The sequence below is a fragment of the Chiloscyllium punctatum genome, chromosome 14 (assembly GCF_047496795.1).
Source record: "Chiloscyllium punctatum isolate Juve2018m chromosome 14, sChiPun1.3, whole genome shotgun sequence".
Classification (NCBI taxonomy): Eukaryota; Metazoa; Chordata; class Chondrichthyes; order Orectolobiformes; family Hemiscylliidae; genus Chiloscyllium; species Chiloscyllium punctatum.
In genome coordinates this window covers 45,240,288-45,255,804 of record NC_092752.1, presented here as the reverse complement: position 1 = coordinate 45,255,804, position 15,517 = coordinate 45,240,288, and the positions used below count along the sequence as shown (strand labels likewise).

The following is a 15,517-nucleotide window of genomic DNA, read 5'->3' as shown; positions in this document are numbered from 1 at the left end:
ATTCCATTCATCTGAATGTCGATTTATTTTTTCCAGGTTGCTGTACTCTGTTCTTCCCCATTCTGTTGCCAATGAGTTGAGACATAAACGCCCGATTCCTGCTAAACGATATGATAATGTAACTATCCTTTTCAGTGGAATTGTTGGATTCAACACATTCTGTAGTAAACATGCCTCAGCTGAGGGAGCTATGAAAATTGTTAACCTCCTCAATGATCTTTATACAAAGTTTGACATCCTCACAGATTCACGCAAGAACCCTTATGTATATAAGGTAGGTTGCACTGTTTTTTATTTAACTCAATTTTGAATTATAGTTTAGTTTCCTGCATATTGTTGGCTATTTCAAAACTCTGCTTCTGACTTGGAGAACCAGATTTTCTGTTGCTTGTAGAAATGGATGTGAGAATGATTTGAAAATTGGCTGCCTGGAGGATTGGCTGCCGACTGCCTACAGAACACAGTGCAATCTTCATTGGGTTGTGGGCTGTAGTTAGTTTTGGGAGGGCGGGTTGTCTGTGGAACACATTATGTCATCAAATAAGTGAAACTAATGAAAAGGCTTCACTGCACCAGTTTGGGCTTTCCATAGAGCAAATGCAGGGATTTGGAATGTCTGGAATGTTTTGTGTCTTCAGAGCTAGTGGAGTCACTGCCACTTCCATCTGAAAGCAGGCAAACACAAGGCATCAGCCAGGTTCTTGCACTTGTTTGAAAATTCAGCCTGGAATGTCAGTCAGTGGGAATGATAATTGTAAAATCAACAGCAAAATTATCATGGCTTTTTTTGCTGTGCCTCAGTCTTAAATGGTAGAATTACACAGCATAGATGGAATTAAACATGTCACTAAGCATGTCTGCCTGGACCAGCTCTTTGAAAGATCTGTCCAATTTATTCTCTCTATGACAACAGATTTTTTTTGACGTTTTTTATTCAAATCCATTTTGAAACTTAGTCATGAAATTGTTGGCATCCATTTCTGGTAGTTAATTCCAAATCTTAACGTTAAAATTTGTACCTGCAGGATTACATTTTATTTTGCTCAAAAACTGCATGAATCCATGTAAGGTTCTGTAAATCCCTTTTTTAGATCAGAATCAGTCTCGTACCGAGCACCTCACACCTTCAATGCATTATTTGGGCCAATATGGCACCTATTGTTAACGTTCGCTTGAGAATGTAACTTTAATAAAGTTCTGGGATTTACATCTGAAAGAACTGAAACCAACGTGTCCATTCTAAAAGGTGAGAGAGCAACCCAGGTCTTTTTCAATATATAATTTCAGTTACATCACACTGTAAACTATTGCTATAAATTCTGGTGTCCTACAACCTTATACTCCACAACCACTTGATGAAGGAGCAGCACTCTGAAAGCTAGTGCTTCCAAAGAAGTCTGCTGGACTATAACCTGGTCCAACTTTGTCCACCCCAGTCCAACACTGGTACCTCCAAACCAAATCTTAACAGTACTCTGCTTAACAATATTGTTTTCATTATTCCTTTTTTTTGTCATCAGTTTATCTTCAATTTTCTTGCCTGTACCTTCTGATTCATTGAATCACAAGATTGTTACAGGATAAGAAGAAAGTCCTTCAGCCTGTTACATTTTCATTGTCTCTCTGAATGAGCATTCACTTGATGCTATACCTTTTACCTTCCCCAATAGAGTAGTACAGTGGCTGAGTGGTTAGCACTGCTGCCTCACAGTGTGTGGGACCCGAGTTCAATTCCAGCCTCAGGTGACTTGCTAATTGGAGTTTGCACATTCTTCCTGAGTCTGCATGGATTTCCCCTGGGTGCTTGGATTCCCTCCAAAGATATGCAGTTGAGGTGGATTGGCCATGATGAATTGTCCATAGTGTTCAGGAATGCGCAGGGTAGGTGGATTAGCCATGGGAAATGTAGGGGTAGGGTTGGGGGGAAAGGGCGGGTCTGGTTTGGATGCTCCTCTGAGTGTCAGTGCGGACTTAATAGACTAAACAGCCTGCTTTCACACTTTAGAGATTCTATGATTTTTTTTAAAAAAGGTTCCCTCTAATCTCGCACATTCTCCTTTTCTGGTTAATATGCCTCAATTCTCAATTCTCTGCACTACAGTGCTTTTTAGATCCGGACCATATGGTGCATGTAAAAGGTTTTGCTTGTGTGTCAGTTGCCTTAAATTTGTACCAACCTTTGTTCTCTGTCTTACTGTCAATTGGAACAATTCTTTTCCATGTCGAGACCCTACATGGTTCAATTGCCTTTATAAAATCTGTCAGCCTTCTCCAAGAAAAACAGTCCCAACTTTTTTAAACTATTAATGTAGCTCAAGTTCCTCCTATCTGGAGCTATTCTCATTAATCTTTGCAAACATTTTTGCCTGTGAAAATAGTTCCATTCCCTATTTATTCCTTCACGAACACTCAGCATTTCTCCTGTTTAACCATTTCTGCACTTTTTCCAATTTCATCAGATTTATGTTCCTGATTGGGTGAAGGGTAAGGTAGTAGATGTATGGAATGCTGGATGGCTAGCGAAATTGAGGTTCTGGTCAAGGAAAACAAAGTATATGTCAGGTATCGACAGTAGGGATCGAGCGTATCCTTAGAATGTAAAGGTAGTAGAAATATCCTTAAAGGAATCTGGAGGGCAAAGAGGGGAGATGAGATGGCTTTGGCAAATAGGGTTAAGGAGAACCCAAAGGGATTCTATAAATACATTTAAGAACCAAAGGATAAGTAAGGAGAGAATAGTGTCTCTGAAAGATCAGCAAGGCCACTGTTGTGTGGAACCACAGGAGATGGGGAGATGTTAAATGAGTATTTAGCATCAGTGTTTACTATGGAGAAGCATATGGAATTTACAGAACTTGTGGAAATAAACAGCGATAACTTGAAAAATATCGGTATTACAGAGGCGAAAGTGCTTGAAATGCATAAAGGTGGATAAATCCCTGGTACCTGATCAAGACTACCCTAGAACTTTGTAGGAAGCAAGGCAAGTAATTGCTGGGCCCTTTGTTGTAATATTTGTATAATTCATAGTCAGAGGTGAGGTGTTGTAAGACTGGAGGTTGGCTAACATGGTGACACTATTTAAAAACAGTAATAAGGAAAAACCAGGGAACAATAGAGCGTTGAGCTTGATATCAGTGGCTGGCAAGTTGTTGGAGGGAATCCTGAGGGACAGAATTTACATGTATTCGGAAAGGCAAGGACTGATTAGGGATAGTCAGCCTGGCTTTGTGCATGGGAAATCATGTTCACAAACTTGATTGATTATTTTGAAGAAGTAACGAAGAGGATTGATGAAAGCAGAACAGTGGATGTAATCTATATGAACTTCAATACGGCGTTCAACAAAGTTCCGCATGGTAGACTAGTTAGCAAGATTAGACCATGTGGGTTGCAGGGAGAACTAACTATTTAGATACAGAACTGGCTTGCAAGTTGAAGACAGACAGCGAGTGATGATTTTCAGACTGGAAGCCTGTGACCAGGGTTGTGCAACAAGGATTGATATCCAAGGTTGCCTGGCATGGTAGGAAGATCGTATGAGGAAAGGTTGAGGCACTTGGGACTTTTCTCATTGGAGAAAAGAAGGTTTAGGGGAGATTTGATAGAGGTGTACAAGATGATTAGGGGTTTAGATAGGATTGAGTGAGAACCTTTTTCCGCTAATGAAGTCAGCTGTTACTAGGGGACACAGCTTTAAATTAAGGGGTGGTAGGTATAGGACAGATGTTAGGGGTAGATTTTTTACTCAGCGGGTTGTGAGTTCATGGAATGCCCTGCCAGTAGCAGTGGTGGACTCTCCCTCTTTATGGTCATTGAAGCGGGCATTGGACAAGCATATGGAGGCTATTGGGCTAGTGTAGGTTAGGTAGGCTTCAGTCGGCGTAACATCGAGGGCCAAAGGGCCTGTACTGCGCTGTATTTTTCTATGTTCTATGTTCTATATTGTGTCCAGTGCTTTTCATCATTTATATAAATGATTTGAATCTGAACAAAGGAGGTACGATTAGTAAGTTTGCAGATGGCACCAAAATTGGAGGTGTAGTGGAGAGTGAAGAAGGTTACCTCAGACTACAACAGGATCTTGATCACATGGGCCAATGGGCTGAAGAGTGGCAGATGGAGTTTAATTTAGACAAATGTGAGGTGCTGCATTTTGGAAAGGCAAATCAGGGCAGGACTTACACACTTACTAGTGAGGTCCTGGGGAATTCTGCTGAACAATGATACCTTGTAGTGCAGGCTCATAGTTCCTTGTAATAGAGTTGCAGGTAGACAGGACTATGAAGAAAGATGTTTGGTATGCTTTCCTTTATTGGTCAGAGCATTGAGTTTAGGAATTGGGAGGTCATATTGAGGTTGTACAGGACGTTGGTTAGGCCACTTTGGGAATACTGCATTCAATTCTGGACTCCTTCCTATTAGAAGGATGTTGTGAAATTTAAAGGGTTCAGAAAGGATTTATAAGGATGTTGCCAGGATTGGAGGGTTTGAGTTACAGGGAGAGGCTGAATAGGTTGAAGCTGTTTTTCCTCGATTGTCAGAGGCTGAGGGATGACCTGAAAGAGGTTCATAAAATCATGAGGGGCATGGTTAGGATGCATAGACTAGGTATTTTCCCCCAAAGTGGTGGAGTCCAAAACTAGAGGTTTAAGGTGAGAAGGGAAAGATTTAAAATGGATCTGCGAAGTAATTTTTTTCATGCAGAGGGAGGTACATGTATGGAATGATCTGCCAGAGGAAGTGGTGGAGGCTGGTACAACATTTGCAACATTTAAAAGGCATCTGGATATATATACAAATAGTAAGGGTTTAGAGAGATATGGGCCAAATGCAGGCAGATGGGACTAGATTAATCTAGGATATCTGGTGAGCATGAACAAATTGGACTGAAAGACTGCTTTCCATGGTGTACAGCTCTATATCTCTATGGCTGTACTGAGAACCTCCATCTTATCTGTCCTTGTAATAAATCTTCTTTGACATGCAGACTTGCTTCAGTATACCAATTTAAACCAAACCATTGCATTATAATGTTTAACATAACTTGATTTTTTAATGCTTTATTCCTCTGTTCATGAAGCTTTGATCCTGCGTGCTTGTTAACGGAAGGAGAGGTGAGATGGCAGTAAGCAGAACAGTTCAGGCCACAATGAGATCATATTTAATGGCTGGACAGACTCAATGGGAGGAATGGCCTGTTCCTACTACTCCTTATGATATTGTGATAGAAGATCATTGATTTCCAGACATCAAACAGCGCATAGATGTTTTGATGTTGTCTGGCAACTCGGACCCTAGAAGAGCCAACCTTGACATAGGCAATGAAGTGAGCTGGCTGACTTACAGACAGTAGCAAGGGCGCTGACAGTGACAATCGTTAGAAGATGAATGATGCCATCCTGAGAATGATTGATTTGTAGTTTTGTGTTTGCAGTGCCAACCCCAGCACAAAGTGAAACCTCATCAAGCTCATACATGAGTCAAACTCATTTTACTCATACATGAGGAATAAGAGAATGGTCAGTGATAGCAGAGGGAACTTGTGCGTGGAGTCTGAGCAGATAGGGGAAGCCCTAAAGGAGTTTTTTGGTTCGATTTTCACTAAGGAAAGAGACCTTGTTGTGAATGAGAACTTCGAGGACCTGGGAAACAGGCTTGAACAGATCAAGGTTGATATACTGGAAATTTTGGCCAACATTACGATTAATAAGTCCCCAGGGCCAGACCAGATTTTTCCTAGGCTGCTCTGGGAAGCGAGAAAGGAGGTTGCTAAATCGCTGGCAAGGATATTTGCCTCCTCACTCTCCACGGGAGGAAGGAGGCGAATGTTGTTCCACTTTTCAAGAAGGGTAATAAGGAAATCCCTGGCAATTACAGACCAGTCAGTCTTATGTCTGTGTTCAGCAAAGTTTTGGAAATTATATATGACTATTTGGCAAAGCATAGTATAATTAAAGGCAGTCTGCATGGCTTTGTGAGGGGCAGGTCCTGCCTCACAAATCTTATTGAGTTCTTTGAGGAGGTGTCAAAACAGGTCGACAACGGTCGAGCAGTGGATGTGGTGTATTTGGACTTCAGCAAGGTATTTGATAGGGTTGCCCACGGTAGCCCCATTCATAAAGTCAGAAAGTATGGGATACAGGGAGATTTGGCTATCTGGATTTGGAATTGGCTGGCTGGCTGCCAGAAGGCAGAGAGTGATTGTAGATGGAAAGTATTCTGCCTGGAGGACAGTGTTGAGCGGGTCCCTCAGGACTCTGTTCTTGGGCCTCTGCTCTTTGTAGATTTTATTATTGACTTGGATGAGGAGGTTGAGGGATGGGTTAGTAAATTTGCAGATGCCACAAAGGTTGGAGGTGTCGTCGATAGTATCGAGAGCTACTGCAGGCTACAGTGCGACATACAGGTTGCAGAGCTGGGCAGAGAAATGGCAGATGGAGTTCAACCTGGATAAATACGAAGTAATGCATTTTGGAAGGTTGAACTCGAATGCTGAATATATGATTAAAGACAGGATTCTTGGCAGTGTGGAGGAACAGAGGGATCTGGGTGTGCAAGTACATAGATCCATCAAAGTTGCCACCCAAGTGGATAGGGTTGTTAAGAAAGCATATGGTGTTTTGGTTTTCATTAACAGGGGGATTGAGTTTTAGAGCCGCGAGGTTTTTCTGCAGCTTTACAATTCCCTGGTGAGACCACACTTGGAATATTGTGTCCAGTTCTGGTCGTCCTACTATAGGAAAGGGTGAGGGTTTGCCAGAATGCTGCCTGAACTGGAGGGCTTGCCTTGTGAAGGAAGGTTTATTAAGCTTGGACTTTTCTCTCTGGAGAGTAGGAGGAAGAGAGGAGACCTGATTGAGGTGTACAAAATAATGAGAGGAATAGATAGAGTCAATAGTCAGAGACTTTTCCCCAGGACAGGATTGACTGGTATGAGGAGTCATAGTTTGAAGATATTAGGAGGAAGGTACAAAGCAGACGTCAGAGGTAGGTTCTTTACACAGAGAGTTGTGAATGCATGGAATGCATTGCCAGTTGTGCTGATGGAAGCAGAGTCATTGGGGACATTTAGGTGACTGCTGGACATGCACATGGAGAGCAGTGAGTTTGAGGGGTGTGTAGGTTGAGTTACTATATTTTACATTAGGATTAAACCTCGGCACAATATCATGGGCCAAAGGGCCTGTTCTGTGCTGTACGTTTCTATGTTCTATGTTTTAATAAAGGCAAGTATCTCATGTTCTTCTAATATTTCTTCTTATATTTACCTGTTATAGAGTCATAGAGATATACAGCATGGAAACAGAACCTCCGCCCAACCCGTCCATGCTGACCAGATATCCCAACCCAATTTCATCCCATCTGCCAGCACCCAGACCATATCCCTCCAAACCCTTCCTATTCATAAACCCGTCCAAATACCTTTTAAATGTTGCACAGGACTGATGGACATGTGCAACATGTTCTCTCTGATTATGGATGCTTTCCCGGGTCCTACCATAGAAGGTTAATCATAAAATGTGGAGTAGGAACAGGCCCTTTGACCCATCATTTTTGTGTTGGTCATGATGCTGTTCTAACCTAATTCCATCTGCCTGCACATGATAGGTGTCCCTCTATTTTCCCTGCATGTTCATGTGTCTATCTAAATGCCTCATAAAAGTTGCTATTGTGCCTGCTTTTACCATTCTTTCTGGCAGTACATTCTAGGCAGCTACCACCTTTTATGCAAAAAGACCTTTTCTCATTGTAAACTTTCCCCCCCATACTCCCTGGTATTTAATATTCCCACCCTGGGAAAGAGATTCTGACTGTCCACCCTACCCATGCCTCTCATAGTGTATACATTTCTGTCAGGTCACCCTGAGTCTATTAAATTGTGTTGAAAAATCTCCAACTTTTCCTTAAAAGGTAATACACTCCAATCCCGACAACATCCTGGTAAACCTCTTTTGTGGCTCTCAAAAGCTTTTACATTCCTCCTCTCGTGTGGTAACCAGGACTGCATCTAATGCTCCAAATGTGGCTGAATTAAAGTCTTGTATAGCTGCAACATAACTTGCCAATTTTTATACTCGGTGCTCCGCTCGATCAAGGCAAGCATGCTTTCTTTACTACCTTAATCACTTGTCTTGCCACTTGAAGGTTTTCAGCGAGCCTCATCGTTCTTCTAAACCCTAGGGAATACAATCCTTACCAATTCAATCTCTCCTCCTACATCAGTCCCAGGAATTAATTTGGTAAACCTTTGTTGTACTCACTTGATAGCAAGAACATGGTTCCTCAGATGAGTTGGCCAGAAATGCACATGATATTCTAGGTGCAGCCACACCAACTACATTTTGGGTCCTGTTTTTTAATCTGCTTCCTAGCTCTCTAAATTCTGCTTGCAGGATTTCATCCCTGTTTTACATTACATCATTGGTACTGGTATGTAAGAGCTGTCTGTCTGCTCTTCACCTTCAGAATGTCCTCCGTTCATGCATTGGTACCCTGATCCTGGCACAAGGAAGACATCATAATCTGGAATCTCTTTTCTGGTTGCAGAAACTTCTGTCCGTTCACCTTACATTTGAAACCACAACTGCTGTAGCTCTACCATTTCTCTTACTTCTCTTTGCACAGTCATCTACCCCAACAGTATATCAGAAAAAAAAGGATTGGTGGAGTTGTGGCTAGTGTAGAATGTTGTCAAAGGATACAATGGGATATAGATCAGATGCAGATGTGGCCAGAGAAATGAATTGAATTTAATCCATGTAAGTGTGAGGTATGAGGGAGCTCAAATGTTAAGAAAAAGTATACAGTCAATGGTAGGACCCTGAACAGCATTGATGTACAGAGGGATCTTGGTGTTCAAGTCCGTAGCTCCCTGAAAATGGCCATGCAAGTAGATAGGATGGTGAAGAAGGCATATAGCATGCTGGCCTCTATTGGTCAGGGAATGGAGTGCAAGAGTCAGGGTGTCATGTTGCAGATTTATAGTACCTTGGTTAGGCTTCACAAAGTATTCTGTTCAATTCTGACCGCCACATTCCAGGAAGGATGTGGAGGCTTTGGAGAGAGTGCAGAAGAGGTTTACCAGGATGCTGCCTGGATTAGAGGGTATGAGCTATCAGGAGAGGCTACAAAAACTCTGGTTGTTTTCTCTTAAGCAAAGTAGGCTGCAGGGAGGTTTGATGGAAGTTTGTAAAATTATGAGATGCGCACAGATAGGGTTGACAGTTAGAATCATCTTCCCAGAATTGAAATGTCTGATACAAGGCAGCATGCATTTAAGGTTAGAGGGGTAAAGTTCGAAGGAGACTTAGTGTAGCAGAGTGGCCCCGCGGCAACGTGCTGGCCCCATAACCCAAAGGGATGGATCAAAGCCTTTCTTTGCTATCTTCTCAATGTCACCTTAAATGGACAGCACGGTGGCTCAGTGTTGAGCACTGCTGCCTCACAGCGCTTGGGACCCAGGTTCAATTCCAGTCTCAGGTGACTGTGCAAACTCCACACAGACATTCTCCCTGTGTCTGTGTGGGTTTCCTCCCAGGTGCTCCGGTTTCTTCCCACAGTCCAAAGATGTGCAGGTCAGGTGAATTGGCCATGCTAAATTGCCCGTAGTGTTCAGGGATGTGTAGCTTAGGTGCATTAGTCAGGGGAAATGTAGAGGAATGGGAATGGGTGGGATACTCTTCAGAGGGTTGGTATGGACTTGTTGGGCCAAATGGCTTGTTTCTACACTGTTGGGACTCTGTGATCTGTGAGATGTGAGGTGCAAGTGTTTTACAGAGAGAGTGATAGAAGTCTGGAACACACTACTGAGGTGGTGTTGGAGGCAGATGCAATAAGGCCTTTAAGGAAGTTTTAGATAAGCACATGAATCTGCAAGGAATGGCAGGCTATGGACCAAGGGTAGACAGAAAGGATTAATTTAATTTGATGTCATGTTTAAAATAGCATTGTGGGCTGAAGGGCCTGTTCCTGTGCTTTACAAATCAATGTTCTATGTTCTAGTATATCTGTTAGAAAGGTAATGGCAGCAGTGAATGCTGCACAACTTTCCTTTCTCTGTCCCACCTGGTGGTCAACCATGCCCTTTTTGCCTGTTCAGTCTTCAGATGTGATGTGACCACAACATGCTGACTATTTTCTGCTCACATGGTCACCAGGGACAATTGAAGCTTCCACAATTTGCAACATAGCACAGGAGAAATGTATCACGGATGGAAACTCTGCTGCTATGACTTGCCTTACACCCCTTAGCATACTTATTTTTTCTTAAAAAATGAAGTAACTATGTAAAACTATAAATTTACTTGCCTAACCCCATTTCTATAGAATCCTTACAGTGTAGAAAGAGGCTCTTCAGCCCAATGGGTCTGTCCTGGTCCTCCAAAGAACATCACACTATGAATGAACTTTCTGAGAAGGCAAGGTCACTTTTTTAATGTGGGCGGTTCGGTGGTTAGCACTGCTGCCTCACAGTGCCAGAGATCCGGGTTCAATTCCCACCTCAGGCACAACTGTGTGGAGTTTGCACATTCTCCCCGTGTCTGTGTGGGTTTCCTCCAGGTGCTCCGGTTTCCTCCCACAGTCTAAAAATGTGCAGGTCAGGTGAATTGGCCATGCTAAATTGCCCGTAGTGTTAGGTGAAGGGGTAAAGGTAGGGGAATGGGTCTGGGTGGGTTGTGCTTCGGCGGGTCGGTGTGGACTTGTTGGGCCGAAGGGCCTGTTTCCACACTCAGTAATCTATTCTAATCTAATGAAATGATTTGAGCATCCTCTGTGGCTCTTGAACACTGCACTGAATCAGAAACTATGATTCCAGCCAACAGACCAAGCACAAAAGTTGGTGAAACTAATGGTGATAGGCACCTCTTCAACACTGGAGGGAATGGGGCCTTAGGCTGTTTGGAAAGTTGTGAATAATATTGGCATTGGTTTTCCCCCATGACCCTTGGCAATCACAGTCAGCCTGTCAATGCACTGCCCATACCCATCAAATTTTATTGTAGACTGCATTAACAAAATATTCATCTGAATGTTAATTCCTTGGTGAAGTGCGAAATAAGGTGCCAAACCTTTACTCAGTACTGTATTTATTTATAGAATGGAGCCCACTACAGATATCTGATTCCTCCCTAGCCCAGTGTTCCAGCAGTCTAAAGTTTTTCCTACACCTTTGTAAGTAGGTATTCAAAGTATTTAATCAAGCAGTTCACTTCACGATATGAATCATGCAATTAATATACTGGATCCAAATGCGTAGTTCTTTGAACATGGAGTTGCAGGTAAGCAGAGTGGTGAAGAAGGCATTCATCGGTCAGAATATTGAGTATAGGTGTTAGGATGGCTGCACAGGACATTGGTGAGGTCACTTGCAGAATACTGTGTACAATTTTGGTTACCCTTCTAAAGGAACTGTGTTGCTAAACGTGAAGGTGCAGAGAAGATTTACAAAGAGGTTCCCAGGACTAGAGGGTGTGAGTTTTAGGGAGAGACTGAATAGAACATACAACAGTACAGCACAGTACAGGCCCTTCAGCCCTCAATGTTGTGCCGGCCTTTTATCCTACTCTAAGATCCAACTAACCTACATACCTTTCATTGTACTAACTTCCATGTGCTTTTCCAAGAGTCCCTTAAATGCCCCTAATGTCTCTGATTCTACTACCACCACTGGCACTGCATTCCATGCACCCACCACCCTGTGTAAAGAACCTACCTCCGACATCTCCCCTCAACCTTCCTCCCAGTTACCTTAAAATTATGGCCCCTCATGATAGATATTTCTGCCTTGGGAAAGAGTCTCTGGCTATCCACTCTATCTGTGCATCTCAACATCTTGTACAACTCTATCGAGTGACCTCTCACCCTTCTTCACTCCAGTGAGAAAAACCCCAGCTCCCTCAATGTTTCTTCATAAGACATGCCCTCCAGTCCAGGCAGCATCCTGGTAAATCTCCTCTGCATTGTCTCTAAAGTTTCCACATCTTTCCTATAAGGAGGTGACCAGAACTGAACACGATATTCCAAGGGTGGTCTAAACTGAACTCTATAGAGCTGCAGCATAACCTCGCAGCTTTGAAACTCAATCCCTTGGCTAATGAAAGCCAATGCACCATATGCTTTCTTAACAACCCTATCAACTTGGGTGGCAACTTTGAGGGAGGGATCTATGGACGTGGACCTCATGATCCCTCTGTTCTGCCACACTGCCAAGAATCCTGCCTTTAATCCTATATTCTACAATCAAATTCGACCTTCCAAAGTGAATGAACTTTTGAACTCCATCTGGTTGAACTCCATCTGCCACTTCTCAGCCCAGCTCTGCATCCTGTCAGTAAATAGGTGGAGCGTTTTTCTCTGGAGCATCAGAGGCTGAGAGGTTTATAAAATCACAAGGGTCATGGAAAGGGTGAATAACAGCCAGAAGGTGAAGAATCTAAGTGTGAAAGATCGTTATAGTTGATGCTTGAGGTTATATTGTGGTGGGGACGAACAGTAGCCAGAAATGCAATAAGCTATGATTCCATCAGTGATTAATAGTGCTTAAGATCTCACTTATTATATACTAACAATTACTGGGAATGCCTGAAATCAGAGATGACACTTCAAACTGCATTGAGAAAAGGTGGTTATTAATGTGATGCAATTTAAGAAATTAGCCAGGACAGAAAGGAGGTTCTGAGTGACCTAGCAAGCTTAAAGTAAATATATCTCAGGGCCAGATACAATATATCCAAAGTTGAGTGAGGCAAGGCAGGAAATAGGGATGTTTGAAAAAAAATTAAGTTTCTCTCTGGCCACAGGAGAGATGCCAGATGACTGGAGGATATCCAATGTGGTACCATTATTCCAGAAGGGAACAGGGGATGTACTGGGAAACTGAAGGTGGTGGGTAACTTATTGGAAATGATTATCAGGGAAAGACTTAATCTGCATTTGGAGAGGTAAGGAACAGTCAGCATGGCTGTGTGAAGGGTAGATCTCATTTGACCGACTTGCTTGAATTTTTTTTTGGTAGAGGTTTCGTGGTGTGTAGATGAGGGCAATGCTTTTAGAGTCATAGCGATTTGCAGCACGGAAATAGATATCCTAAACTAATCTATTCCCATTTGCCAGCACTTGGGCCATATCCCTCTCAACTATTTGTGGGCGGCACGGTGGCACAGTGGTTAGCACTGCTGCCTCACAGCGCCAGAGACCCGGGTTCAATTCCCGCCTCAGGCGACTGACTGTGTGGAGTTTGCACATTCTCCCCGTGTCTGCGTGGGTTTCCCCCGGGTGCTCCGGTTTCCTCCCACAGTCCAAAGATGTGCAGGTCAGGTGAATTGGCCATGCTAAATTGCCCGTAGTGTTAGGTTAGGGGTATGGGTGGGTTGCGCTTCGGCGGGGCGGTGTGGACTTGTTGGGCCGAAGGGCCTGTTTCCACACTGTAAGTAATCTAATCTAATCTATTCCTAGCCATATATCCATCTAGATGCCTTTTACATGTTGTAATTGTACCAGCCTCCACCACTTACTTTGGCAGCTCGTTCCTTACACGCAACACCCTCTGTGCAAATGTTGCTCCTTAGGTTCCTTTTAAATTGTTCCCTCTCACCCTAAACCTATGCCCTCTAGTTCTGGACTTCCCCACCCCAGGGAAAAAAACATTGTCTATTTACCCTATCCATTACCCTCATGATTTTATAAACCCCCTCAGCATCTGACACTCCAGGGAAAACAGCTCCGGCCTATTCAGCCTCTCCCTATAGCTCAAACCCTCCAACCCTGGCAACATCCTTGTAAATCTTTTGCTAACCCTTTCAAGTTTCACAACATCCTTCCTATAGGATGGAGACCAGAATTGCACACAATATTCCAAAGTTGGCCTTACCAATGTCCTGTACAGCTTCAATATGACCTCCCAACTCCAATGCCTACTTGGACTTCAAAGAACATAGAGTATAGAAAAATTACAGCGCAGTACAGGCCCTTTGGCCCTTGATGTTGCGCTGACCTGTGAAACCAACACTAACCTATACTATTCCATTACAATCCATTTATGACCATTTAAATTCCCTTAAAGTTGGCGAGTCTACTATTGTTGCAGGCAGGGTGTTCCATGCCCATACTACTCTCTGAGTAAAGACACTACCTCTGACAACTGTCCTATACCTATCACCCCTCAATTTAACGCTATGTCCCCTCATGCTAGCCATCACCATCCAAGTAAAAAGACTCTCACTGTCCAACCTACCTAATCCTCTGACATTCTTGTATGTCTCTTTTAAGTCGCACTTCTGCAGCTTATATATGTCCCTCTGTAACCCACAACATCCTTTGTCACTATCCACAACTCCATCGACCTTAGTGTCATTTGCAAAATTACTAACCCATCCTTCTACGCCCTCATCCAGGTCATGTATAGAAATGACAAACAGCAGTGGACCCAAAACAGATCCTTGTGGTACACCACTCATAACTGAACTCCAGGATGAACATTTCCCATCTACCACCACCCTCTGTCGTCTTTAAGCTAGCCAATTTCTGATCCAAACAGCTGAATCACCCTCAATCCCATGCCTCCATATTTTCTGCAATAGCCTTCCTTGGGGAACTTTACCAAAGCTTTCCTGAAATCCATATACACCATATTAACCACTTTACCTTCATCCACCTGTTTGGTCACCTTCCTAAAGAACTCAGTAAGGTTTGTGAGGCATGACCTACTCTTTACAAAACAGCGTTCCCTTATCAACTTATTCCTTTCTAGATTATTATAAATCCAATCTCTTGTAATCCTTTCCAACACCTTACCCACAACTGAAGTAAGGCTCACTGGTCTATACTTACCAGGGTTGTCCCTGCTCCCCTTCTTGAACAAGGGGACAATATTTGCTCTCCTTTAATCTTCTGGCACTATTCATGTAGCCAATCGCATAAAGATCCAAGCCAAACATTCTGCAATCTCCTCCTTAGCTTCCCAGAGAATCCCATCCGATCAGGGGACTTACCTATTTTCACACTTTCCAGAATTGCTTACATCTTCTCCTTATGAACCCAAGTCCTATTTAGTCCAATAGCTTGTATGTTAGTATTCTCTTCAATAATATTATGAATACTGATGAAAAATATTCATTTAGTGCTTCTCCTATCTCCTCAGACTCCACGCATAACTTCCAACTACTGTCCTTGACCGGCCCTCATCTTACCCTCATCATTCTTTTATTCCTAATATACCTATAGAAAGCCTTAGGGTTTTCCTTAATCCTACCTGCCAATGTCGTCTCCTGGCTCCTCTTAGCTCTCTCGTTTGGTCTTTCCTGGCTAAATTGTAACTCTGAAGCCCCCTAACTGAGCTTTCATGTCTCATCTTTACATGAGCCTCCTTCTTCCTCTTGACAAGAGATTCAACTTCTTTAGTAAACCATGGCTCCCTTGCTCAACCACTTCCTGTCTGACAGGTTCATAGTTATCTAGGACATGCAGTAGCTGTCCTTGAATAAGCTCCACATTTCAATTGTGCCCATCTCCTACA

At 43.0% G+C, this 15,517-nt stretch overlaps 1 protein-coding gene across 6 annotated transcripts in view; it reads left to right on the top strand.

Moving 5' to 3' along the window:
* The window catches only part of gucy1b1 (guanylate cyclase 1 soluble subunit beta 1), a 265,032-nt gene that overhangs the window by 225,433 nt on the left and 24,082 nt on the right, over positions 1–15,517 (top strand). For all 6 annotated transcript variants that reach the window (XM_072584282.1, XM_072584283.1, XM_072584284.1 and 3 more), the window contains one exon: positions 37–274. In XM_072584282.1, the coding sequence (XP_072440383.1) occupies positions 37–274 (238 nt within the window). The remainder of the gene's footprint in view (positions 1–36; positions 275–15,517) is intronic.